Genomic DNA, 27768 nt, shown 5'->3' on the forward strand with positions numbered 1-27768 from the left:
TTCCCTTCGTGTCACTAACGGGGTCTCGGTCTTCCAGCGCGATATGGACCGAATGGTTGACCGTTACGGCTTACACGCAACGTTCCCGTATCTCAATAATGTCACCATCTGCGGCCACGACCAGCAGGACCACGACATCAACCTCCGAAAATTCCTCCAGACCACAAAGATCCTTAACCTTACGCAAAACAAGGATAAATGCGTGTTTAGCACTGACCGCCTAGCCATCCTCGGCTACGTAGTGAGAAATGGAGTTATAGGCCCCGACCCTGAACGCATGCGCCCCCTTATGGAGTTCCCCCTCCCTCACTGCTCCAAGGCCCTGAAGCGCTGCCTAGGGTTTTTCTCTTACTATGCCCAGTGGGTCCCCAACTATATGGACAAGCCCGGCCCCTGATCCAATCCACAGTTTTTACCCTGTCGATAGAGGCACGCCAGGCCTTCAGCCGCATCAAAACAGGCATTGCATAGGCCACGATGCACGCCATCGACGAGTCCCTCCCCTTCCAGGTCGAGAGCGACGCGTCTGACGAAGCTCTGGCGGCCACCCTCAACCAAGCGGGCAGACCCGTGGCCTTCTTCTCACTTACCCTCCATGCTTCCGAAATCCGCCACTCATCAGTCAAAAAGGAGGCCCAGGCCATAGTAGAAGCTGTGCGACATTGGAGGCATTACCTGGCCGGCAGGATATTCACTCTCCTCACTGATCAACGGTCGGTTGCTTTCATGTTCGATAATGCACAGCGGGGCAAGATAAAAAACGATAAGATCTTGCGGTGGAGGATTGAACTCTCCACCTACAACTACGAAATCTTGTATCGTCCCGGGAAGCTAAACGAGCCTCCTGAGCCCTGTCCCGCGGCACATATGCCACTGCACAAGTGGACCGTCTCCGAGCCCTCCACGAGGACCTCTGCCACCCGGGGGTCACTCACTTTTTCCACTTTATCAAGACCCGCAACATGCCCTAACCCATTGAGGATATCAGGACAGCCATCAGGGACTGCCAAATCTGTGCGGAGTGCAAACCGCACTTTTACCGACCAGAGAAAGCGCACCTGATAAAGGCTTCCCGTTCCTTTGAACTCCTCAGCATGGACTTCAAAGGCCCCATCCCCTCCACCGACCGCAACACGTACTTCCTAAACGTGATTGATGAGTACTCCCAGTTCCCATTCGCCATCCCCTGCCCTGACATGACTGCAACCACCGTCATCAATGCCCTCCATAGCATCTTTGCACTGTTCGGGTTCCCCACTTACATACATAGTGATAGGGGGTCCTCCTTTACGAGCGACGAACAGGTAGAGAGGGAGAACGGAACGGTCTGGAAGACGGTCCTACTGGCCCTATGGTCCAGGAATCTCCCAGTCTCCCGCTGGCAGGAAGTCATCCCGGATGCCCTCCACTCCATCCGGTCACTGCTTTGTACCAGGACCAACCAAACACCTCACGAACATCTCCTAGTCTTCCCCAGGAAGTCCTCCTCTGGGACCTCGCTCCCGACCTGGCTGGCAGCTCCCGGACCCATCCTGCTCCGAAAACACGTGCGGGCGCACAAGTCGGACCCGTTGGTCGAGAGGGTCCATCTTCTCCACGCTAACCCTCAATACGCCTACGTGGCGTACCCCGACGGCCGACAAGATACGGTCTCCGTACGAGACCTGGTGCCCGCCGGATCCCCACGCACACCCCAGCCACCAGTCCCACCCTCCCTCCTACCGGTGCACCTTATGGGAGGATCGGTCCTTCCCCCGGCCCCGTCTAGTCCGCCCCACCCACCGACACACCCTGCAGACGCTCCCTTCCCAGGTCAACCGTTTTCCCCACCAGCGCCGTCTAGGGGTGCCGAAGCTGCCATGGAGATCGAAGCCACGCTCCCGGAGTCACAGATGCCCGAGCCTCCACCGGCGTCACCACCAAAGCTTCAACAATCACAGAGGACGACCAGGGCCCCTGATCGATTGATTGCTTCATTTTAAAGTGTATGTAGTTAATTGTGATTCTGTAAATAGTTATAAAACACTGTACGGAGGTATTACGGTATCTCCAGAACTATAATTTCTACCACATCACCATGTTGTAATATCAAGCCACCACCCCCGTCGGACTCTTTTTTTTAACAGGGGGTGCATGTGGTAGTCTGTGTAGAGGTATTACGGTACCTGGTAATGCTGGAACACCATTGGTAGATATTGTATGTTTCCTATTGGTCAAGCTGTATGGTAGCTCCGCCCTGCAAGGCGGGGTATAAGAGCCCGTGCCGGCCCAGCAGCCTTCTTTCTGTACCTGAGCTGCTGGGGAAACATCTAGCTTATTAAAACCTTCAGTTGGACTACAACCTCGCTTTAGTGGTCATTGGTCGTGCATCACAGGGGATGCCCAGAATCCAAGCTTCAAGATGCCTTAACCTCCCGCAGCTCTTTAGCCAATGCTGTGCAAAACCCATTCCACCAATTAACTGCTTCACTTCCCCTTCCAATAAAAGAGAAGTAAAACCCTTGACAAAATGCACTTTACCCTCTCCTCATTACGATGCTCGAAACCACTGAATGGAACGTTAATGCTGCCTGATTGATCCACACTGAACTCATCTTCCGCAGAAGCAGGAACAGCTTCAGTGATTGTATACTGTAAGCAAGAAGGTGTAAGGTTAGTAAATTATCTAAACTACAGCATTCTAAACTTTAACAATCGAATGCTGGCTCGTTAGGTCCGACAACACACATTGCTTTATCTCAGGTTTCCTGAGAGTTAGGACTGTTATCACTAAGTCATGACCGACAGCTTAGATGTGATATACCAGCAGAAGCCGGGCTTCATATTTTAGCTTTTCTGTCTGACAAGAGTGCTCTCCCATCACTTGCTGTATTTGAATTGTTCTTTACATGGCAGTAAGATTTCAATTCACTTATTGTGAAATTTCTATTTTAATTCTTTTATTTTTACAGGATGTGGGCCTTGCTGGTTGGGCCAACATTTATTGTCCATCCCTAACTGCCCTTGAGGCGCCACAATCAATGTGGAGTAGGCACACCCACAGTGCTGTTAGGAAGGGTGATCCAGGATTTTGACCCAGAGAAGGTGAAGGAACGGTGATATTGTTTCAAGTCAGGAAAGTGTTTGGCCTGGAAGGCGGTGATCCCCTGTGCCTGCTGTCCTTGTCCTTCTAAGTGATAGAGGAGTGGGTTTGGAAAGTGTTGTTGAAGGAGGCTTGGCAAATTGTTATAGTACATCTGTAGATCAGACCTGAGCAAACTATGGCCCATGGGCCACATCCGGCTTCCGCTAGGATCTTTAAATCCAGCCCATTGATGCCACAAGAAAAACATTGTAAAATGGCAGACACGGTGCATGTGAACACGTGCAACTGTTCCTGAAACCTTCATCTTGATCTTTTTTTTATATCCAAAACATTCTAGCCATTTAGTTATTTACAGATGGCCAACAGAACATTGCTTTGATTTTGCAGGATCCCTGGGACGTAGATAATTTATGAGGGATGGTGTTTAGTCCTGAATAAACAGGTCATGGGACATCTTTGTGGGAGGAGATCAAAGAATGCCTTCTGAAGTAATTAAGGGGTGGAGCCAGGCTAGTCTGTAGTTTGCCGTAGGATTTGAAGTTGAAGGAGTGTTTTGAGTTGGCTCCTAAAATGTTCCAACCAAAGTCTCGGCCCAGAGAAAAGCAATTAAACCTGATTGTTAACATTATTTATAAGTGGCCTTTGGACTATATTGATCTGCTTAATTAGAATATATATATTTAGTTGCAGGTGTCGGTAGTAAGTTAAAGTTTTTCCTTTTATTTAAGAAATGTTTTACCTGTTAAGTGTAAAGTTATTACTTTGTGCTGAGTTGATTGATTCTGTCTTTAATTAAAGTTTGTCTTAACACAAACAATACCTATTGCTCAGTATTATCACTACTATGGTGAAGTATCCTTTCCTCTTAATTTCACAAATTGCAAATAGTCTCATCCAGGATCCTAACACGGTATATAATTAATCACATTTCTCCCTCTCTTTAACTCTGAAGAAGAGTCATACAGACTTGAAAGGTTAACTCTGTTTTCTCGCTGCTGAAATGCTGCCAGACCTGCTGAGTTTTTCCAGGATTTTTCTCTTCTTGTTTCAGATTTCCAGCATTCACAGTGTTTTGCTTTTATTTTCATGACACCTGTCTAATTGACATCTGGAGTCATGAAAGTAAAATTCCGATCCTGGAGAGCTTCAATGTAAGTACTTCCAGGTAAGTTGGAATTGGCTGATGTTCGGAGGCCAGAGACAGATTTTACTTTGGGAGGATCTGCAGCTGCAATGTTCAAGGAGATGAACGCACATGGACAAGCAGTAAGTGCTTCACAAGGTAACTGTGCATTCAATAGGAGACCAGGTGTGGAGATGAGATAAAATGCATTTGATGTAGTCTACTTGGATTTCAGCAAGGCTTTTGATAAGGTCCCACATGGGAGGCTGATATCAAAGGTAAGAGTCCATGGGACCCAAGGAAATTTGGCAACTTGGATCCAGAATTGGTTGAGTGGCAGAAAATAGAGGGTGATGGTCAAGGGTTCTTCTGATTGGAAGCCTGTGTGCAGTGAGTCCCAAGATGTGTGTGATTGAAGGCCTCCACAATCAATCTCAGTTTAAAATTTTGAGATGTAGATCTCAGTGGTTAGTTGTTGACGCATGGTTAATTCTTACTATTGTATATTGAGGGATATAAAAAAAGCAAACCTGTAGATTAAAACAAGTTTATTTCCAGGACAGCACAGTCACATACTCTCACAGTTCCTCCTCACCGCAGTGTCCCAGCTGTCCCCATTTATACAATTTTGGGTGGAACTAGTTAAAATAAATTAGGCAAACTAAGGGACAAATGAAAAGAGCAACCCTTTAAAGGGATACTGCATCAAATAACATTAAATCACAAAGGAAATTTAAAACATCAATTCAAAGTATGATTAAAGGGGTGTACAAAACACGCTCGTCCCCATGGCACCGACTACGCATCGAATGTCCCCACACATAGGTGCACCAATACCCAGCGCCTGTTAACAATGCAATTGCCATAACAATGTAATTGTTATTCAACCTTTACAATGTAATTTTCATTTAACAAAGTGACTGCCATTGTACCGTAACAATATAATTAATAAGTCACTGACATGCACTTCTGAAAATTAGTGGACAAAAAGCAACTCCTGTTATTGCCAGAGGTACAGCTAGGATTTGGGTTTTTGGAAGAAGGGTGAATGTAATAGAGTGAAGAGTGTGTCATTTTAAATTAAGGTTTTGTGTTTGGAGGAATATGTTCCCTAACAAGTCTGAAACAATTTACAGATGCACTTGTTAGACCCCCTTTTAAAATGTGCCACAATGTTCTTAAATTCCAGCTCTAAGAACGAGAGACAGTGAGAGGGGACCAATCACTGTACTCCTCACAACGAGTGATAGATGTGCCTCTGAGAAATGATAAAGGCAAAACGTCACTTGTGGGAGTGGTGTACGGGATTCCTAATTGTAACGGCTCGGCAGGACAGAGTATAAAAGAAAAGATAATGGGAGCTGGTCAGAAAAGTACGGTGATAATCATGGGGGTTTTAATCTATATATAGGCTTGAGAAATCAGAGGTAGCCTGGATGAGGAATTCATAAAATGTTTCCAGGGTATTTTCGTAGAACAACATGTTCTGGAGTCAACCAGAAGACAGTTGACCTGGTATTTTGCAGTGAGGTAGGATTAATTGATAACTTCCTAGTGAAGGCACCCCTAGGTAGCAGTGATCATAATATGATTGAATTTCACATTCAGTTTGAGGGCGAGAAGAGTGCGTCCAAGACAAGTATTCTAAACTTAAGTAAGGACAATTATTGAGGGCATGCCACTGGAGTGCTAAAGTAAACTGGTAAATGGGGTCAAGGGATAGGTCTATAGAGACCTGACAAGGACTGACAAATGACAAGTTCATGCCCACAAGTACCAGGCAATGACCATCTCCAAAAGAGAGAATCAAACCATTGCCCCTTGACATTCAATGGCATCACCATAGCTGAACTTCCCACTCTCTACATCCTGATGGTTACCACTTTGTAAAAATTCATTTCCAGGATATGAGCATCGCTGACCAGTTGCCCAGAAAACTGGACTGGACTAGCCATATAAATACTGTGGCTACAACAGCAGGTCAGATTCTGGGAATTCTGCAGCGAGTAACCCATCTCCTGACTCCCCAAAGCCTAGCCACCATCTACAAAGCATAAGTCAGGAGTGTGACGGAATATTCTCCACTTGCCTGGATGAGCAAAGCTCAACAACATTCAAGAAGCTCGACACCATCCAGAACAAGTCAGCCTGCTTGATTGCTACCCTTTTCACAAACATTCACTCCCTTCACTGCCGATGCACAATAGCAGCCATGTGTACTCAGGAACTCACCAAAGCTCCTGAGGCAGCAGCTTCCAAACCCATGACCACCACCATCTAGAAGGGCAAGGGCAGCAGATACCTGGGAACATCAACGAGTCACTCAGCAGCCTTACTTGGAAATATGTCGCCATTCGTTCACTATCACTGGGTCAAAGTCCTGGAACTCCCTCCCTAACAGCACAGTGGGTGTACGTACACCTCAAGGTACTGCAGCAGTTCAAGAAGGCAGCTCACCACCACCTTCTCAAGGGCAATTAGAGATGGGCAATAAAAGCTGGCCTAGCTTGTGAAGCCTGTCATAATATACACACAGGTATATATTGGTGCACAGACAGGCAGTGATTGACACACAGGATGACCAGTGAACACACAGAACACAGCAGCCAATCACCAGACAGGACACAACCACTATAAAGCCAGAGGGCACTAGTTTTCCCGCTCTCTTGGGATCCAGCCTCTGAGACAGTCAGAGCCCGTGAGCAGCAACTAGAACATACACCATGTGGTAGTAAGATAGTCTGGTCAGGTTAGCCTCAAGTCTCCAGTCAAGTCAGCATAGTGTCAACCCACAGTTAAAGTATGTATGATAGTTAAGAGTTCAATAAAATCGAGTTGCATTTCTTCAAGTGTTGGAAGCCTGTCTCTCTCACTGCTGCAGTAAACGCAATCCTCGCAGACCCGGCATACCCAACACATCATGGTACCAGTGAGTTATGTTTGGGTTTGACGGACCCACCTTGAGATAGTCTGCCTTTGACCAGAGATCAGCCATCCGGTAACATGGACAGCGTCCGCCCTCCCCCGCAGCTCCGCATCGCCGGCAACCTCGGTGCTAACTGGAAGATTTTCAAGCAGAAGTTCCAGCTGTATCTTGATGCCACCGACCTCAAAACCGCATCGGATGCCAGGAAGATCGCTCTCTTCCTCTCTACAGCCGGGGACGACGCTATCCACATCTTCAACTCCCTCACCTTTGCTGAAGGCGAGAACAAGACAAAGTTTAAAACAGTCCTGCTGAAGTTCGACAGCCACTGTGACATCGAAGTCAACGAGAGCTTTGAACGCTATGTGTTCCAGCAGAGGCTTCAGGGTAAGGATGAACCTTTCCAGTCCTTCTTAACCCATCTCCGTATCCTCACGCAGTCCTGCAACTACGGCTCCACTTCCGACTCCATGATCCGCGACCAGATCGTTTTCGGGGTCCACTCCGATCCCCTTCGCCAGCAGCTCCTTAAAGTTAAGCAGCTCACCCTTACCATCGCCATCGAAACCTGCGTCCTCCACGAGCACACTAACAACTGGTACTCCCATATCAAGGCGGCAGAGATGGCGCGGCAAGGCCCCCACGATGCAGAGCGGGTGCAGGCCGTAAAACAGCTCCAGGGCCTGAGTCTGGATGAGGGCGGCCATTTTGTGCGCTTTTCCCGGGCTCCTGCGCATGCGCGCCACAACCAAGGGGACGGCGAGGCCGACGACCGAACTGCGCAGATGCGCACATCGTTCGACCGCACCGCACATGCGCGGTGGCGCACGGCCCATCCTGACATCGGCGCCATGACGTGCAACAACTGTGGCTCCGCCCATTTAAAGTGGCAATGTCCCGTGAAATCTCGACGCTGTCTCCAGTGTGGCAAGCTTGGCCACTACGCAGCCCTGTGCAGATCTGCTCAACTGCCCAACACACAGCGATCCCAGTCGCAGCGCAGGAATGTCCGGTCAGTACAGCAACCGTTGCAGACTCCGACTCCGACATGGTTCCAGATTCCGACACCGAGGGCCTCACATCCCCATTCCGGGTGGGCATCATCACCAAGCATACGATGCTTTCAGTGAAGAAGGTGAAACAACTCCCAGTACTGAGCATTGATCCGGACAACGAGTGGTGTGCCACCCTCATGGTCAACAAGACTCGCATACGCTTCAGGCTGGACACCGGCGCTTCAGCGAACCTCATTTCAAAGTCTGACCTTGACACCATCCGCATCAAGCCAAGCATTCTTCCACCGGCCTGCCAGCTCCTCGACTACAATGGCAATGCCATTGCTGCCAGTGGCTCATGCCAGCTTGCGGTATCCCATCGTTCTTCAGAATCAACCCTGTGTTTTGAAATTGTAGGAACCAACAGAGCTTCCCTGCTCGGTGCTCGGGCCTGCAAAATCCTGAATCTTGTGCAGCGGGTTCACACCATGTCATCCGCAGAGGCAACGGCCTCGCCAGATGTCAACTTCCAAGCCCAATTAGATGACATCATAGCACAATACCACAGCGTATTCGAAGGTATGGGTACACTACCTTCCCGATACAAGATACTGCTGAAGCCGAATGTCACACCTGTGGTTCATGCACTGCGTCGGGTGCTGGCGCCCCTCAAGGACCGCCTCAAGCAGCAGCTGCAAGACCTCCAGGACCAGGGCGTCATTTCTAAGGTCACTGAACCCACGGACTGGGTTAGCTCCATGGTCTGTGTCAAAGAATCGTCAGGGGAACTTCACATCTGCATCAACCCCAAAGATTTGAACCGTAACATCATGAGGGAACACTACCCTATACCTAAACGAGAAGAGCTCATCAGCGAAATGGCTCACGCCAAGTTTTACACGAAGCTTGATGCCTCCAAGGAGTTTTGGCAAATACAGCTGGATGTGGCCAGTCGAAAGTTGTGTACATTTAACAACCCCTTCGGTCGCTACTGTTACAACCGGATGCCCTTTGGCATCATCTCCGCCTCGGAGATGTTCCACCGCATAATGGAGCAAATGATGGAGGGCATCGAGGGAGTGCAAGTGTACGCCGATGATATTATTATCTGGTCCACAACTCCTCAGGAGCCCATCGATTGCCTCAAGCGAGTGTTCCACAGGATCCACGAGCATGGCCTCCGACTCAATAGAGCCAAATGCTTGTTCGGTCAAGCAGAAATAAAGTTCCTTGGCGACCATATTTCGCAGATGGGTGTGCAGCCAGATGCAGATAAGGTCTCGGCGATCAACGCCATGAAGGCCCCGGAGAACAAGAAGGCGGTCCTCCACTTCCTAGGGATGGTTAATTTCCTTGGGAAGTTTATCCCCAACCTTGCATCACACACCACAGCCCTCCGCAATCTTGTCAAAAAAACTACGGACTTCCAGTGGCTCCCCGCTCATGAGCAAGAGTGGCGTGAGCTCAGGGCGAAACTCACCAAGGCCCCGGTACTGGCGTTTTTCGACTCCGCCAAGGAGACAAAGATCTCCAACGAGGCGGGCCAGGCTGGCATTGGGGCAGTACTCCTCCAGCGGGACGAATCCTCCTCCTGGGTCCCAGTCACATATGCCTCTAGAGCCATGACGCCTACTGAGCAATGATACACTCAGATTGAAAAAGAATGCCTGGGCCTCCTCACAGGGATTGACAACTTCCATGATTACGTGTATGGACTCCCCAAATTCACGGTCGAGACAGACCACAGGCCACTGGTGCACATCATCCAAAAATACCTCAATGATATGACGCCACAGCTACAACGTATCCTCCTCAAACTCCGCCGCTATGATTTTGACCTGGTCTACACCCCGGGCAAAGAGCTCATTGTGGCTGACGCACTCTCTAGATCCATCACCACGCCATGTGAGCAGTCGGACTTTGTCTGTCAGATAGACGCTCAGGTGAAGTTTTGTGCATCCAACTTTCCGGCCACTGATGAAAGGGTCGTGCAAATTCGTCAGGAGACGGCCAGGGATCCTTTACCCCAGCGGGTAATGCGACATCTCACGGATGGTTGGCAAAAGGGGCAGTGCCCCCAGTTTTATAATATAAAGGACGATCTAGCGGTAGTGGACTGCATATTAATGAAGCTGGACAGGATAGTAATCCCACAGAGCACGCGAGAACTGGTCCTCGGCCAAATCCACGAGGGTCACCTGGGGGTCAAAGTGTCGCCGTCGAGCCCGAGAGGCAGTATATTGGCCAGGCATCAGTCAGGATATCACCAACGTGGTCCTAAATTGCCCAACGTGTCAAAGGTTCCAGCCAGCTGAGCCCAAAGAGCCGCATGAACTGGTGTCCTCCCCATGGTCCAAAGTTGGTATTGACCTCTTTCATGCAAAGGGCCGAGACTATGTCCTCCACGTGGACTACTTTTCCAACTACCCCGAGGTGGTCAGACTGACTGACCTCACATCAGCAACTGTCATCAAGGCATGCAAAGAGACTTTTGCCCATCATGGCATTCCACTTGCAGTTATGACTGATAATGGCCCTTGTTTCTTCAGCCAGGAGTGGATGGATTTTGCCCGGCTGTACAATTTTACGCACGTCACTACAAGCCCCCACTACCCCCAGTCGAATGGGAAGGCTGAAGAGGGGGTCCACATTGTTAAAAGACTGTTTGTGCAAAGCTGCTGACTCGGGTTCGGATTTTAACCTGGTGCTGTTGGCCTGCCGGGCGACTCCTTTGTCCGCTGGCCTGTCCCCAGCACAGCTGCTGATAAACTGCACACTACGGACGACGGTGCCGGCTATCCACATCCCGGACCTTGACAATTTTCCGGTCCTGCAGAGGATGCAACAGTCTCGGGCTCAATGCAAATCGCCGTATGACGCCCATGCCACAGATCTCCCTGCTCTGGCTCCTGCTGACCGAGTCCGTGTTCAGCTACCTGACGGTGGCTGGTCTGCCACGGCTGTGGTGGTTAAGCAAGTGGCCCCAAGATCGTTCCTCGTACGCCTGCATGGTGGCTCCTTTCTTCGGCGTAATAGGCGGGCACTGCGGCTACTTCCACGCCCGCCACCTGAACGTGATGTCCCGCCTCACATGCTGGTTCCTCAGGCCTTCCACGAGGCCACCAATCTGCCAGTTCTTTTACCGACCTCTACATTGGAGGCAGTTCCGCCCGTTCAAGTGCAGGCGGCCCCTGACCCACCCTTGAGGCGGTCAACCAGAATTCGTCGCCCGCCACAGAGACTGAATTTATAGACTGAATGTTGCATTACCTTGTGATCCGTTTACACATCTGTACATATTGTTTCTTCCTAATTTGTTATCTGCCCTCTATCTGCACTAAACACCTTCCCATGTAAATACATTAACGCACTTGGTATATAGTCAGACTCCTGTACACACACACACCCACTCATTATTTATTGACCTACACACATTTTTTTAAATAAGTAAAAAAAAGTGGGGGGGGGGGGGAAGATGTCAAAATATACACACAGGTATATGATGGTGCACAGACAGGTAGTTATTGACACACAGGATGACCAGTGAACACTCAGAACACAGCAGCCAATCACCAGACAGGACATGACCACTATAAAGCCAGAGGGCACTAGTTTTCCCGCTCTCTTGGGATCCAGCCTCTGAGACAGTCAGAGCCCGTGAGCAGCAACTAGAACATACACCATGTGGTAGTAAGATAGTCTGGTCAGGTTAGCCTCAGGCCTCCAGTCAAGTCAGCATAGTGTCAACCCACAGTTAAAGTATGTATGGTAGTTAAGAGTTCAATAAAATTGAGTTGCATTTCTTCAAGTGTTGGAAGCCTGTCTCTCTCTCTCTGCTACAGTAAACGGTCCTCGCAGACCCGACATACCCAACACATCAAAGCCCATTTCCCATATATGATTTTTTTTTAAAGAAATGCATTGACAAACATTTAAAGGAATATTTCACAGTACACAGAATGGATATATTCCAATTCGTAGGGGAGGTCCCACTATCTGTGTTTAAGTAAAAAAGTTATAGACCATATCAAACTTAAAGAAAAAGTATCAAACTTAAAGAAAAAGCATACAATTTCGCAATAATTGGTGACAGGTTAGAAGATTGGAAAGAATATAAAGATCATCAATTAAACAGTTATTTTGTATCTGTCCACAGTAGAGGACACATAAATAGCTGTAAATGAGGAAGTGGAAGGGAGGGAGGAAGTCAGGAAAATTACAATCGCCAGGGAAGTGATATTGAGTAAATTGTTGAGTCTGCGGGCTTACAAATCCCCTGTTCCAGATAGACTTCACCCTAGGGTCTTGGAGGGAGTGGTTAATGAGGTACTTGATGCATTGGTTTTAATTTTCCAAAATTCCCTAGATTCAGTAACTGATTGGGAGACAGCAAATGTAACTGCTTTATTCAAAAAGGGAGGGAGATAGAAAGCAGAAAACTATCAGCCATTTGACAAAAATTTTCACAGGGAAAATGTTACAAGCCATTACAAGGATGTTATAGCAGGGCACTTGGAAAAATTCAAGGCAGTCAGGCAGAGACAAAATGGTTTTGTGAAAGGGAAATCATGATTTCCTAATTTATTGGAGGTTTTTGAAGGATTTGATTTCATTTCATTTCATTTATTGTCACGTGTACCGAAGTACAGTGAAAAGTATTTTCTGCAGCCGAGACAACGTACACAGTGTGTACATAGCAGACAAAAGAATAATCAACAGAGAACAGAAGTCACATGTGTTGTGAATAAAGGGGAATCGGTGGATGTACTGAACCAAGAGTTCCAGAAGGCATTTGATAAGGTGCCACATCTAAGGTTATTGTGGCGACTAGGGGCTTTTCACAGTAACTTCATTGAAGCCTACTTGTGACAATAAGCGATTTTCATTTCATTTCATTTTCAACTTCATCTGTGACTGGCGGGGACGGGAGGAATTGGGAGCTGGCTAAGGACACCTGCAATCTGTGTGCCTCGGCGATACATATTCAACAATGCCCATCCCTGGATCCTGGCTGAAACTTGTGACACCTTCCATTTCCATTTTTATTGCTTCTCTATGAGTGCATGTAGAGGTGCCAGTGTTCCAGGTAAATCCTTCTCTCCTAGCTGGAAGTCACATTTGCAGGCAGACAGTTACTTCCGAGAATCGGCAGAGGACTTCTTCTAGGTTATCTAGTTGTTCCTTCTTGGAGGCTCCTGTAATCAACACGTCAACCAGGTAAACAGCCACCCTGGACAGACCTTGAAGAATGCTTTCCATAAAATGGTACATGATGATACTCCAAATGGGAGCCTGCTGTACTCATATAATACCCTGTGGGTGTTAATGGTTGCATATTTCCTGGATGCTGTGTCCAACTCCAGCTGGAGGTAGGCATGGCTCATGTGCAGCTTTCAGAAAAAATGGCCCCAGCCAAATTTACGTGGCATGGGGTACCCGTCCAAACAGGAGGCCTCATTGACCATCATTTTCCAGTCGCCGCACAAGCGGACGGTCTTGTCCAGCTTCAACACCGGCACCAGTGTCCGCGAATTGGACTGGGTGAATAATCCCCAAGTTCTCACTCTCATTAGCACCTTGAGATGGAACTTATTGCCCTTCACCATGGCATGTTTTCTGGTCAGGACATTTAACTCATTGGGAAGATCATGGATGTAATGTTCTTGTCGGATGGCCTGATTTATATCACAAGAACACTTGAAGCTGAAGTTATAAACAATTTATTAATATTAACTGTGGGTAAAATATATACAAAACAACAGATAACAAATAACCTCCCTCCCAGCTCTCTAGTCAGTCTGAGGTCACCTGACTCTAACATTTATTTATATACTAATGAGACTCCTGGTGGTCAGTCAGTGAATTACAACACAACCATGATATTATTACAACGGGACCCCACCGCCTTACTGACACTTCTCCGAATTAAGTCTGTGACAGAAAGGTCCATGGACAGCTTCCCGTCCCGTCACCATTTAAAGCTGCAGCCAGCGAGGGACCCACCCTGCAGAAAGCCGTCGCACTGTTCGGCACTCAGTGTTAGATTGAAGGACCCAGTATTAGGAACGGGGTGAGCCCACTGGCAGCCACCCACTTTGATCTTGTGCTGAATCCTTCCCCGCCCCCCACTTGACCGTCACCCTGTGCTCCCCCTCACACCGTCACTCACCAGTGCCTGAGTCCGTGGCAATACTAGGCCTTTGATGGGTGTAGTACCCCTCCCCAGTGACACTGGTGAGCAATGATTGTTCTGCAGCTGTAGGAAGGTGGACATCCACACCTGGGGTTCTTGATCCCCAGGGAAGGCCTGTCACTGCCGGGCTAAGTGCCTAGTAGTTGACAGTACTACGACTAAGGGACACAGATTTAAGGCAAAGGAGACAGGAGGATGTGAGGGAGAACATCTCATAATCAGTATGCGGTAATGTCCTGGAACTTGCTGCCTTTAAGAATGGTGGAAATGGAAATAATTAATGATTCCAAAAGTAAAATGGACCAGTGCTTGAAGGAAATAAACTTGCAGGGTTATGAGGATAGAGTCGGAGAATGAAACTGACTGGACTGGTCCACACAGAGCCAGGCTGGACTAGATGAGCCAAATAGCTTCCTTTTAATGCATTATCGCTTTACCTTGATTGGGAGGAAGTGGCCCGAGTAGAACCCTTACAGTGAGAACAAAGGTGTTCATTACAAGCTGCACCACTTTCTGAAGACTTCAATACAGCGAGTATCAGCAGGGCATATAGAACTGGGTGGGCACTGAAATATTTGAGTTGGGCCTCCGGGTCCGCGTAAATTTTAGCCACGGCTCTCTTTATCTTCCCTAAGCCGTCTTGGAAGACGTCCGGACATTTCCCCAGGACCTCATACAATCTGCCTGAACCCACCCGAAACATCAGTTGCCAATCTTAGTGGAGTCTCTGTAACCAGCCGCAGCCCAGAACACTGGGTCTGGGCACCTGCATCACAACCAGTGGCAGTTGAGCTGATTGTTGTCCATGAGTAACCGGGGTTATTGTTGTCCAAACATCTGTTAAATGCTCTCCAGTATACATCACAGTTAGACGTTTTAGTTGCTGTGATATGAAGAGTCTAAAGTTCTGTTCCTTTTTCACAAACACACATTTATTTCCTTCCAACAGCCTTTGCACCAAACTCTCACTATACATCACCTGACAGAGGCCACCTGAAGCCCCTTTACATATCAGTGTCAATTAATGGATATTTAACATAAATGAGACAACTAATTGCAATGTCTCTTAACCCATTACTTAACAGACTCCCCTTCCTTGGAGAGAAAAAAAATAATTAGGTGAAAACAAAATTTCAAGAAACTCAAAAACACGCACATGATTTCCCCCCTTTTTTTTGTTTGGACGCGAAAGAAAAAAAAACAGTCACAGAAACAAACGCCCTTCATTAACAATATCCAAAAGTTTCTGTGAACTCGCCCCTCTTTTCGTAAAACAGTCTGACAGTTGATAGCTCCTGTCGACCCATTTAATTTTTGTTATTTCCTCTCTGTCCAACATCTGCTTCAAACTTGCGATGTCTATCCGTAACCTCTTTTCATTGACACTTTTTGTAGAGTGCATATTTTCCCACAGGGATTTATTGTCAATGTGACAGTCAATAGGTATATTACCCAAATCCCCTAATCCCAAAATTTCTGTCAATATCATACTTATATAAAAAGCCATATGCACCGCCTCTACAAGGCTTAATGTCTCAGCAGCCAACGTGCTTTTTACCACTCTCCTTATTTTCTTTGTTTCCCACACAAGCGGGCAACATTTACCATTGTTCCCCAAAAGGAAAATTATAAAACCTCCTGCGCTTGAAACCCCGTCACATAAATTTGCGTAGGATGCATCACTATAAACTATGAGTTTCAAGTGCCTAAGGTCACCTAAAACCGGGAACTTCAAAACACACTCCTGCATTTTTAGTTTGGCCAACACTTTATTTGCTCTTATTATGTCTTCCACTTTGGGATCATTCATTTTTGTACTCAACTCTAAGACATCAAAACTCACGTCCGGTCTAGTCTGTCTACCTAACCAGTTCAGTTGCCCAATTAAACTTCGCAGTTGCACTTTTTCTATCTTTGAAACCATTGCATCTTTTTGTGAAACTCGGCCACGACTAATTGCTATTGGGCTGATGCTTTCCAAATAGGATTGCTGACGTAAAGTTGCCCCTAACTTAGTCTGTCCGATTTCCAGTCCAATATATTTAAATGCACCGGAAGCCTGACTTCCAACACTGAATTCTTTCCTCAAACCAGAGATTAGAATAGCTTCAAAATCACTAGTCCCACCCCACAAAAAATCATCGACATGCATCATAAAAATGCCAGAAAGATTTCCTTTATAGTGCCAGTAAAACATTGCAGGATCTGCTTTCAACTGGCAACAGCCTAACTTTAACAAAACTGACCTTACCAAAAAATACCAGACTCTAGATGCATCATTTAATCCATATACACCCCTTCTGTGTTAGCTGCTTCTTTAGGAGGACGGAGAAAAATGTCTCTCTGGAGCTGATGCCCCTGCAAAAAGGCAGCTTTTATATCTATTGATTTGCATTCCCATGCCTTTGTGGCTAATAGAGCCAAGAAGATCTTTAAAATAACCTTTCCTGCTGTTGGTGAATCTACCCTTAAATCCTGATTTTCTAAGTTTTCTTCAAATCCCCTTGCCACAAGCCTGGCCTTTGCCTTATAAGTTCCACCCGGAAGAACCTTCTCCGTGCAAATCCATCTGTGGGATAGAGCTCTTTGTCCCCTATCCGGTACTTCCGTGTATACCCCAAATTCACTCCAACTATTCAATTCTTGCTGTTTAGCTTCTTTGATAACATTTTCATCTAATTTATTTGAAGCCACCAAAATCTCACGTGCATGTGGGCTTCTACTCCTATTAGTATTCGTAGTCTTATTCATGTTCCGAGACCTTGATAAACTACGTCCCCTCTCCCGCCTGGTATCTCGTTCTGTACTGCTACTGCTTGATCTTTCCCTTCTGCTGTGGGATGTCCTTTCAATAGTTCTCGACCTTTTCCTGCGGACCTGTTCACTATCCGCTGTACGATCTGAACTGGCACTGCGTTTCTGTGCCCTCCATTTTTGAACTTCGTTTTCCCAATCCATTGTCTTAACTACTTCCCCTGAATGCTGTACATTCAACCAATGTTTATACTTTCCAGTAGTCTTCCCTGCTCTACTAATAACAGTTGGATCCTTCCATTGACTAGACCCTTCAGGCAAGTATGTCACTTTTGTACCAACTTTTGGCAGTTGCCCTTTCGGAAAAATAGCCTGTTCTAATTCATCAGAAGTGTTGTGTTCCTCCACAGAAACCCTGTCTATATCAGTTAATTGGTTCTCATAGTTCTGTAACACATGCGTACCAGATGACTCTGGTTCCCCGTCATGTCTGTCTGCTGTGTCTAAGTTTGAAAATTTGTAATCTGTACCCATTATCCTTGATGAATGTACCCTAACAGTTTGATTACCATGTTGCAAAATAATTGTTTTGCCATCTATACCTATGATCTTCCCTGGGCCTTTCCGTTCATTAGAATTGTCTCTCTTATAGTATACCATGCCTCCTTGCTGAAAAACGGCATCTGATGGCCGTACGTTCTGTCTTAAAGCTCTGCGAATTGTTTCAGAGACTTCTGCTTCCAAAAAAGCTTTTCTACTGCTATGTAATGCATTTAAATGTTCAGCAAAACCAGAGCTAATTGTAGCCCCCTCCCAAGCTGGAGGCTGGTCATCCAAAATGGACGGAATTTTAGGATTTCTACCAAACACTAATTGATAAGGACTATAGCCCCCAACCATCGGCAATGAATTCATTGCATGTACCATCCATGCTAAAGCTGAATTTAGCCTGCAATTTGGTCGATCTGCCAAAATTTTCCGAAGCATGTCATCGATGACAGCATGATCTCTTTCACAGATGCCATTACTAGATGGGTTTTCTGCAGCCGTAATCATAACTCTGATATTCATGTTTTCATACATATCCCTAAACTCATCATTAGCAAATTCTCCCCCATTGTCCGTGAAGAATTTTGCCGGTGGACCCATTCCTGTCCCTATCCATTTTTCCACGATTTGATCCAGAATTACTCTCTTTTCTTTACTTCGTACCATCGTTGATTGACTAAATCTGGTTGCTAAATCTACAAAACGCAAAATAAATATATTATTTGCTTTATCCCAGATCTTAAGGTCCATGGCCATAATGTTGTTAAAATCCCTGGCCAAATGTAGGGTTACTATCGGTCGTGCTGGTGTCCTTCTGTACTTCCTACAAACTTCACAGCGGTCATTAACCTGTTCTATCAGTTTAGTATAGTCATCATCCCTTACCCCTGCATCCTTTAATAAATTTTTCAGCCTCCGAGGCTGAAAATTGCCTATGCAGTTTTAATACCACAAGCTTTTTATCAGCTAAAGTCCCATTTTCAACTGCCATTAACACATCCTTAACCTCTCTACTTGAAATATTATTTGTCAGTCATGGAATACAATAGTGTCCCGACTGTGTAAATTGTAAGTCCACCGTCTTTCCAAAAATTGTTGCCTTATCCTGTTCCATATCCAGTTTCATGTGTAATTTCTTCATCGACGGTCTGCTCAGCAGCAAAGGTATCTCACTTGATACAACATCCGTGCTAATGAAATGATTCATTCCGGCATTATTGCAAGGGATCACCACTCTTTTCAGCGACTTCAGAGTATTATCATCCCCAAACATGAAACTTGTGGAACTTTCAAATTCTTTAACCTTGTTACGATTTTCAGCATTCAAAGAGTCCAGGTAACATTTTAACCAGTCAATTCCACACACAGAACACTGTCCAATACAGCACCGTTGAAGGATTCTGCAACCAACACCCTCATTACCGGCGTAAAACTGCTTGTCAATAGGACAATGCCTTCTTTCTGGTCACTATCTTTTTCCTCTTCTGACTCTTCCGTGTCATGTGTCGCTTCAAACACTCTATCATAACGGGTTGGACAGTTGAAAGCATAATGGTATTGAGAGTCACATCGATTTATCATGCCCCGTGCATTTCTGGGGTTCATCTTCCTATTGTAGGTTCTAATTGGGTTTCTGTCTTCATAATTTACTTGTCTCGGTCTCCTTCTATAGTCTTGAGCCCTGTTCGTAGCCATACGATTTCACCATCCTGTTAGTAGTGTATCTTCCATATTCTGCCTTATTGCAGGCTGACCTATTTGGGTCATCAGAGCCATCGGAATCAAATGTTTCCCCAGAAACTTTTTTAAAGCTTTTGTCATCTGTTCGAATAAGGTATCTTTATCAGTAAACTGAACTCCTGTCAAAACCAGGAGCCTATCTATGTTGCTCACTCTAGCACAGTTAAAGGCCAACACAGACTGTGGAAATTCCAGGTTGTGTTTCTGCAGTCTTTTATATAGTCTGCCAAATTCCATTATATAGTCTTCCATGGAGATATCCTCCATTTTCCTGAACTTATCAAAATCCGACCATGCTTCATACGCACTTAACAAGTCATCTTTCTTATAAATCTTATCCATATAACGTAATAAAGTCTCCAGACCTTCTTCTGAGTCTAACTCTTCCAATTCCAGCTCAGAAAGCACTTTGTTCCGGATTTTACTGCCATAAGGTAGAGAAAGAGCCAATGCCATACCTTGCTTTCTCTTTCCCAAAGCAATTACCTTAGTCCACATAACTACTGCACTTCTCCATTGGTCGTACGATCCCCTTTCAGAAAATAAGGGAGGATAGTCATATCCAGCCATCTTTATCCTCGGTTCAGCCATATATCCCTTTTTTTTCTTTTCTCACTCACTCCTTGGTTTGATCTGGAAAGTTGTATCTTTCAACCCTTCACATTTACACAGCAACCATCCTCTGCTTCCAATTGTTAGATGTTTTAGTTGCTGTGATATGAAGAGTCTAAAGTTCTGTTCCTTTTTCACAAACACACATTTATTTCCTTCCAACAGCCTTTGCACCAAACTCTAACTATACATCACCTGACAGAGGCCACCTGAAGCCCCTTTACATATCAGTGTCAATTAATGGATACTTAACATAAATGAGACAACTAATTGCAATGTCTCTTAACCCATTACTTAACAATCACCAGCCGTGCCTTAGTGTCCTTTAGGCACAGGTACTCGATCCTGAAAGAACTTTCCAGTACGTTTGTTGTCCAATGACTGAGACAGCAGCCCCTGTATCTATTTGTATATCCAAGGGGTGGCCGTTTACCTGGATGGTGATCTTTATTGCAGCTACTTATGGTGCCATAATGCAATTTAGCTGTAAGGTATGTAGGTATGTGTTTGACTATGTCAGGCTGTTGCCTGTCCAGTTTCTGGGACAGTTCTCCCAATTTTGACACAAGTCCCCGGATGTTAGTGAGGAGGACGTAAGAAGATAAACAGGGGAGAGTTCGCTCTTTGTCATTTCCGGTGCCTAGGTCGAAGCCAGGTGGTCAACCCAGTTTTATGCTTATTTGGCTTTCCTGTAGCACTTTGGTACAACTGAGAGATTGCTCGACTATTCAGAGAGACATAAACAGTCAACTACATTGCTATGGGTCTGCATGCATATGCCAGTCAAATTGAATAAGGACTGCATATTTCCCTTCCTGACAGACATCAGTGAATCAGATGGATTCTCACAACACTGGTAGTTTCACATTCACCATTACCGAACTAGCTTTTTTCATTCCTGATTCGTTAATTGAATTTAAATGGCCCCAGATTCCATGGGAGATTTGAACTCATGTCCCCATAGCAGTCGACTGGGCTTCGATTTCCTAGTCCAACAACATTCCCACCATGCTAAGGCTCCCTCAAATAAACCCTTTGAATATTTTGGCCTGTTAATTAGGGACAGTGTAGCTTCCCAACCACAACAACTGACAAGAGTCAGCACCTCACACAGTCAGGGACAACCAACTCAAATATTTGACCCTCAGTAGAGTTTAAGGAAGAATCACCCAATCACACAGCTGCCTTAGGGGCCATAGAAAGTATACTTACGATAAAATTCTCTGCAGGTGATGGTGCTGAGACAATGGTGTAGATTTGGGAAAGAGGTGCTGCTGTCTCTTCAACACGAACTGTGGCTCCTGCGTAAGGTCAGAATAATCAAGGATATTATGCCATGAGGAGTAAAAATTGGAGTGTAGCAAAAACTTCAGTGTCTTGATATTCTCTCAGATTCTAATGGGCTTAGACCCAGAGCCCATAGCCTGTCACAAAATGGGCCTGGATCCGGAATCCAAAACCGATCCCTAATGGGACTCGACCCAGAGCCCAAAACCGATCCCTAATGGGCCTCGACCCAGAGCCCATAACCTGTCACAAAATGGGCCTCGACCCAGAGCCCATAACCTGTCACAAAATGGGCCTGGATCCGGAATCCAAAACCAGTTCCTAATGGGCCTGGACCCAGAACCCAAAACCAGTCCCAAATGAGCCTGGAACTAGAGCCAAAATCAGCCCTTAATGGGCCTGGATCCAGAGCTCAAAATCGGTCCCTAATGGGCGGGATCGAGAATCCAAAACCAGTCCCCAGTGCGCCCAGACACAGAATCAAAAACAAGTCCCTAATGGGCCCCCACCCAGAATCCAAAACCAGTCCCCAATGGGCCTAGATCTCAGATCCAAAACCAGTCCCTAATGGGCCTGGATCCAGGATCCAAAACCAATCCTGAATGGGCCTGGATCCAGAATCCAAAACCAGTTCCTAATGGGGCTGGGCCCAGAATCCAAAACCAGTCCCTAATGGGCCTGGACCCAGAATCCAAAACCAGTTCCTAATGGGCCTGGACCCAGAATCCTAAACCAGTCCCCAATGGGCCTGGGCCCAGAACCAAAACCAGTCCCCAATGGGCCTGGATCTCAGATCCAAGACCAGGCCCTAATGGGCCTGGACCCAGAATAAAAAAATCAGTCCCTAATGGGCCTGGATCCAGAATCCAAAACCAGTCCCTAATGGGCCTGGATCCAGAATCCAAAACCAGTCCCTAATGGGCCTGGATCCAGAATCCAAAACCAGTTCCTAATGGGGCTGGGCCCAGAATCCAAAACCAGTCCCTAATGGGCCAGGATCCAGGATCCAAAACCAGTCCTGAATGGGCCTGGGCCCAGAATCCAAAACCGGTCGCTGATGGGCCTGGATCCAGAATCCAAAATCAGTTCCTAATGGGGCTGGGCCCAGAATCCAAAACCAGTCCCTAATGGGCCTGGATCTCAGATCCAAAACCAGTCCCTAATGGGCCTGGACCCAGAATCCAAAACCAGTTCCTAATGGGTCTGGATCCAGGATCCAAAACCAGTCCTTAATGGGCCTGGGCCCAGAATCCAAAACCAGTCCCTAATGGGCCTGGACCCAGAATCCAAAACCAGCCCCTAATGGGCCTGGGCCCAGAATCCAAAACCAGTCCCTAATGGGCCTGGACCCAGAACCCAAAACCAGTCCCTAATGGGCCTGGGCCCAGAATCCTAAACCAGTCCCTAATGGGCCTGGACCCAGAACCCAAAACCAGTCCCTAATGGGCCTGGGCCCAGAATCCTAAACCAGTCCCTAATGGGCCTGGACCCAGAACCCAAAACCAGTCCCTAATGGGCCTGGGCCCAGAATCCAAAACCAGTCCCTAATGGGCCTGGACCCAGAATAAAAAAATCAGTCCCTAATGGGCCTGGACCCAGAACCCAAAACCAGTCCCTAATGGGCCTGGGCCCAGAATCCAAAACCAGTCCCTAATGGGCCTGGGCCCAGAACACAAAACCAGTCCCTAATGGGCCTGGACCCAGAACCCAAAACCAGCCCCTAATGGGCCTGGGCCCAGAATCCAAAACCAGTCCCTAATGGTCCTGGGCCCAGAATCCAAAACCAGTCCCTAATGGGCCTGGGCCCAGAATCCAAAACCAGTCCCTAATGGGCCTGGACCCAGAATCCAAAACCAGTCCCTAATGGGCCTGGATCCAGAATCCAAAACCACAGCACTAACATTCCTTGGCCTGTTGTGCACTAAACTCACAGGAAGACAAAAGATGAGAAAGGAATCACCTACCTCCTGGAGTCTGGAACTGTATACCGCAGTGCTCATCTGCGACATCTTGTATTAAGAGTTGGAGCTGTTCAAAGTGAATGGGCAGATTATATCCATTGATCGTTATCGTGAGCAGGTATATGGGTGCCCATTCATAATCCAAGGATGCCTTGGTACTCAGAAAAGTCTAAAAGAAATAGCATTTTTAGAAAAGTATAAAGTGATAGTGGCTGGGCACATGTGATTAAGAAAGAGACCCAGCATCACTTTCTCAAGAGCAATTCAGGATTGCCAATAAATACTGCCTTGCTGTAATGACTGTTTCCCTAGAATTAATTTTAAAACTGAAGTCAAAACATCACAATTGTTGAAGCTGCGTTTATATCAGTACTTTCCCCACAATATGAAATTGTGTCCAATGTACATCAACTCAACTTAATTATAAAACCGGCATTGTGGCTTCTGGGGGAGAGAGAGGGGGTACGGAAAGTGTCAAACATCGCCATAGTTTGCTGCCAGTTGTGCCGCTGGCCGGAGGACTTCTGACAGGGCCGGGGAAGTAGCAGAGGGTGGCCGGACGAGGGCTGTGGGGTCAGGATGGACAGACACCGAACACCGTTGCCGCAGCCAGAAAGGCAGCCGTGCAGCTGCGCACATTGTTAACAACCCTCTGTGGACTTAAGGCCAGGGGCCTTATGGGTTGATGCGACCATCAATTCACACGAAACCAGGAGTAGAAGTAAACTGTGGTTTTAATCAATTAGAACAGTGCCTGCCTGCGACTGGTCTGCTAGTGAGAGCCACCTACAGAGCTACTGCTCTTTATACCTCCCCTCAAGGGGTGGAGCCAGAGGCGGAGCCCACAAGGCACCAACATGATACATTACAGGTAATACCTTACAATGGTCCATAGGTGGAGCCCACATGGGAAACAGCGTGATACAGTTATATACATGGTGAATGGTTACTGCAATACGTTCACCACAGTCACCCCCTGTTAAAAATTAAGTCCGGCGGGGGTGAAGGGTTCATAAGTTCAGCCTGTCCGGTGCACGGATCGCTGTCTCATGTAGTTGGACCTGACTCCAGCCACGGAGGTGTCCCGGAAGGCGAGGTCCATGTGTTGAGTGGCCGTAACGGCCTGGTAATTGCAACTTCGTGCAAGGACTTTGATGTCGCGTAGGTACTCTTCCAGCGATTCCCGGGGCGCTGGTGGCGAGTAGTGAGGAGAGATGCCGCGCGTATACCTCGTTCACTGGCCTTACGTAGAGGCGCTGTAGCATCGCGAGGGTGTCTGCGTAAGTGGAGGCTTCCTCGAGTTGAACAGAGATTCGATGGCTCACCCGGGCGTGGAGAAGACTCAGCTTCTGTTTGTCGGTGACGGAAGGCGAGGAGGAGGCGGCGAGGTAGGCCTTGAAACAGCGAAGCCAGTGCGAAAAATTCACTTTCGCCTCCGCGGCCTGCGGATCGAGTTCCAGTCGGTCAGGTTTGAGGGCCGATTCCATAGTGGCGTTGTAGTTGATTAAATTGATGCGACCATCAATTCACACGAAACCAGGAGTAGAAGTAAACAGTGGCTTTAATCAACTAGAACAGTGCCTGCCTGCGACTGGTCTGCTAGTGAGAGCTGCCTACATGGTGACTGCTCTTTATACCTCCCCTCAAGGGGTGGAGCCAGGGGCGGAGCCCACAAGGCACCAATATGATACATTACAGGTAATACCTTACAATGGTCCATAGGTGGAGCCCACATGGGCAACAGCGTGATACAGTTATATACATGGTGAATGGTTACTGCAATACGTTCACCACATGGGTGTCCCGCAGGCCACCCATCTAGGTGCCCTCTGGCCCCAGCCGACCCATCAACTGTATGGGCGTGCTCCAGCACAAACAGTGCCATCCTGTTGGCTGGGATGGTGTGTGTGGGGAGTGGAATGTGTATATGCGGCTGCAGCTTGTCAGCTTCCTGAGTGTCAATCATGGACCTGGCAGATTCCCAAACCATTTTTCATTAGGATCGATTGTGTTCCACGTGGCACCGGTGCTAGCCCCTTAAAGATAGCAGAATCAGTCCAGGTGTGGTGCCTTGTTGCCGTGAAAGTCCACAAATTCTGCATTGGCGTCAACTCTTAGTCTCAGAAATGGAGAATCCTGCCCCATTACTGTATAACAGAGAGGAATTTGATAAAAGTACAGTCGGTTGTTTTTTAAAAGTTCATTTTATGAAATGTGGACGTTGCTGGCTAGGCTAGCGTTTATTGCCCATCCTGAATTACCCTTGAGAAGGTGGTGGTGAGCTGCCTTCTTGGACCGCTGCAGTCCATGTAGTGTAGGTACACCCACAGTGCCCTGAGGAAGGGAGAGCCAGTGACAAGGAAGGAACCTCAATATTGTTCCAAGTCAGGATGGTGAGTGACTTTGAGGAAAACTTTCAGTTGGTGCTGTTCCCAATGCATCTCTCACCTTTATCATTCTAAAGGCTGCAGGTGTGGCAAGTGTTTTTACAATAACATTCGTACCCTCATGCCTCTAGCCCTGTGCAACAAACCACATTTTAATCAATTGAAGCTACTCAACTCACTATTGGATGTATTTAATCTTGCAGTAAATTGCATATTGCCAAATCACACATCCAACTTTTGTACAAGAGGGGGAAGATTTGTGTCCATGATCAACCTGGGCAGCACAGTAGCACAAGTGATTAGCACTGTGGCTTCACAGCGGCAGGGTCCCAGGTTCGATTCCCTGCTGGGTCACTGTCTGTGCAGAGTCTGCACGTTCTCCCCGTGTATGCGTGGGTTTCCTCCGGGTGCTCCGGTTTCCTCCCACAGTCCAAAGACGTGTGGGTTAGGTGGATTGGCCATGGTAAATTGCCCTGAATGACCAAAAATAAAGGTTAGGAGGGGTTACTGGGTTACGGGGATAGAGTGGAAGTGAGGGCTTAAGTGGGTCGGTGCAGACTTGATGGGCCAAATAGCCTCTTTCTGTACTGTATGTTCTATGTATCTATGTAACCTATGTATCAGAGCACTCAGTGCAAGATGTATCTGCCAGTGAAACTCAGTTCTGCTCACTGCATATCCCATTGTACACGTCCTAGCCTCAGGCCTGGCTCTATGGTACTACCAGCCTGAAACGGTCATGTGCAAGCACCAAGAAAGAATTGTTTGGCTGCTAATGATTGCCATTTTCTGGCAGCAATATTCAATTATTTTTCTATAACTTTCCATATCAATAATTTGCTGAGTCGCATAATATGTTTCATTGTCAGTGCAGATAGCCTGGAGATGGTATCAAACAGCTCTATAAAATTGTTCAAACATTCTCCATTCCCCTCATTTCCCAGAGGCCTAGCCTAAATTTAAGCGTTTGGGATGACGTTCAGTTGTACAGGGCAATCAGAATGTTTCCCTGTGAGATTTCCCAGATTTGTTTTTCCTGGCCCACAATTTAACAGGAAATAAAAAAACATCATGATAACTTACCTTGTTGGGACTTCTGTGGTCCGGTGGACCACTTCCTGACAGCTGGAATCAAGACGACTACTGGGGTCTGATGAGCTCATGGGGGCCCAATGTGCATGTTTAAAGAAGGACCTCGCCACCTTTGAGCAGTTGCCTTTGGTGACTGCCATTTATATTTGCCTTGGGCAGGCCAGCCAACTCCAGATCTGCATGGAGATTTCATCCAATGGCTTCACACCTGCAACCACCCCATCCCACCTACCTGTGATTGGCCACTCAACAGGTCCTATGTCCGAGTCGTGCAATTCCCACAGCCAATTGGAATTTGAATTCATTCATTGTTAATGCATTGGTTGATTCTTGATTGTCAATCAAATTAACTTTTTCCCATCTCCAATACATTGATAGCTAGTAAACAAAATTGTTCAAAGAAGATGGAATAAAACACAAAATTTATTTTAATGCCTTGTTGAGTTTGCTCCTCAGTTAGTCACAGCAGAGTCCTGGAGATTAATCTTTAATTCTAGGAGATTCCAGGGCAACCCTGCACAGTTGGTAACCCAAAGGCTCCATTTTATCTGCGCTTATCAGGTCCTTACAAGGAGGGATATCATTGAACATACCTCCACTATGTATCGATTTAAAATCTCTGTCCGAAGTATCCTTCTATATGTGATCATAAAGAATTCACTTTCTGGTGTGGAAGTGACAGCTATTTCCAAAACAGCATCATTGAACACAATTGCCTGGAATTCATGAATCTTGGTTCCTGCAGGACTGTTCTCTGGTACAGTGGCAATGCTTTCAAAATTTTCCACAACTAGGCAGAACAGGAAGACAAAACATTGTTAATCTCAGGAGGCACATTAAGGGATTATCATGATTCTCGTGTATGAGGGAGATGGTCTTCAGTAGTGAGATAATGTACCAGAGAGATGGTCTTCAATCGGGAGTTAGTGTACTAGAGAGATTGTCTTCAATAAGCAATTAGTATACTAGAGAGATAGTCTTCAATAGGGAATCAGTGTACGAGAGAGATAATCTTCAATGAGGAGTTAGTGTGCTGGACAGATAGTCTTCAATAGGGAGTTAGT

General features: G+C 46.8%; 1 protein-coding gene across 5 annotated transcripts in view; it reads right to left on the reverse strand.

Annotated features, from left to right (window-relative positions):
• LOC140388230 (cadherin-related family member 4-like) overlaps nucleotides 1-27768 on the reverse strand; it is a 330338-nt gene that overhangs the window by 241826 nt on the left and 60744 nt on the right. For 4 of the 5 annotated variants that reach the window (XM_072472043.1, XM_072472040.1, XM_072472041.1 and 1 more), the window contains exons 3-6: nucleotides 27298-27494; nucleotides 23229-23394; nucleotides 21190-21278; nucleotides 2521-2631 (exon numbers count right to left, since the gene is read on the reverse strand). In XM_072472043.1, the coding sequence (XP_072328144.1) occupies nucleotides 2521-2631; nucleotides 21190-21278; nucleotides 23229-23394; nucleotides 27298-27494 (563 nt within the window). The remainder of the gene's footprint in view (nucleotides 1-2520; nucleotides 2632-21189; nucleotides 21279-23228; nucleotides 23395-27297; nucleotides 27495-27768) is intronic. The other variant, XM_072472044.1, reaches the window with a different exon arrangement.

Source organism: Scyliorhinus torazame, chromosome 13, assembly GCF_047496885.1.
Source record: "Scyliorhinus torazame isolate Kashiwa2021f chromosome 13, sScyTor2.1, whole genome shotgun sequence".
NCBI lineage: Eukaryota > Metazoa > Chordata > Chondrichthyes > Carcharhiniformes > Scyliorhinidae > Scyliorhinus > Scyliorhinus torazame.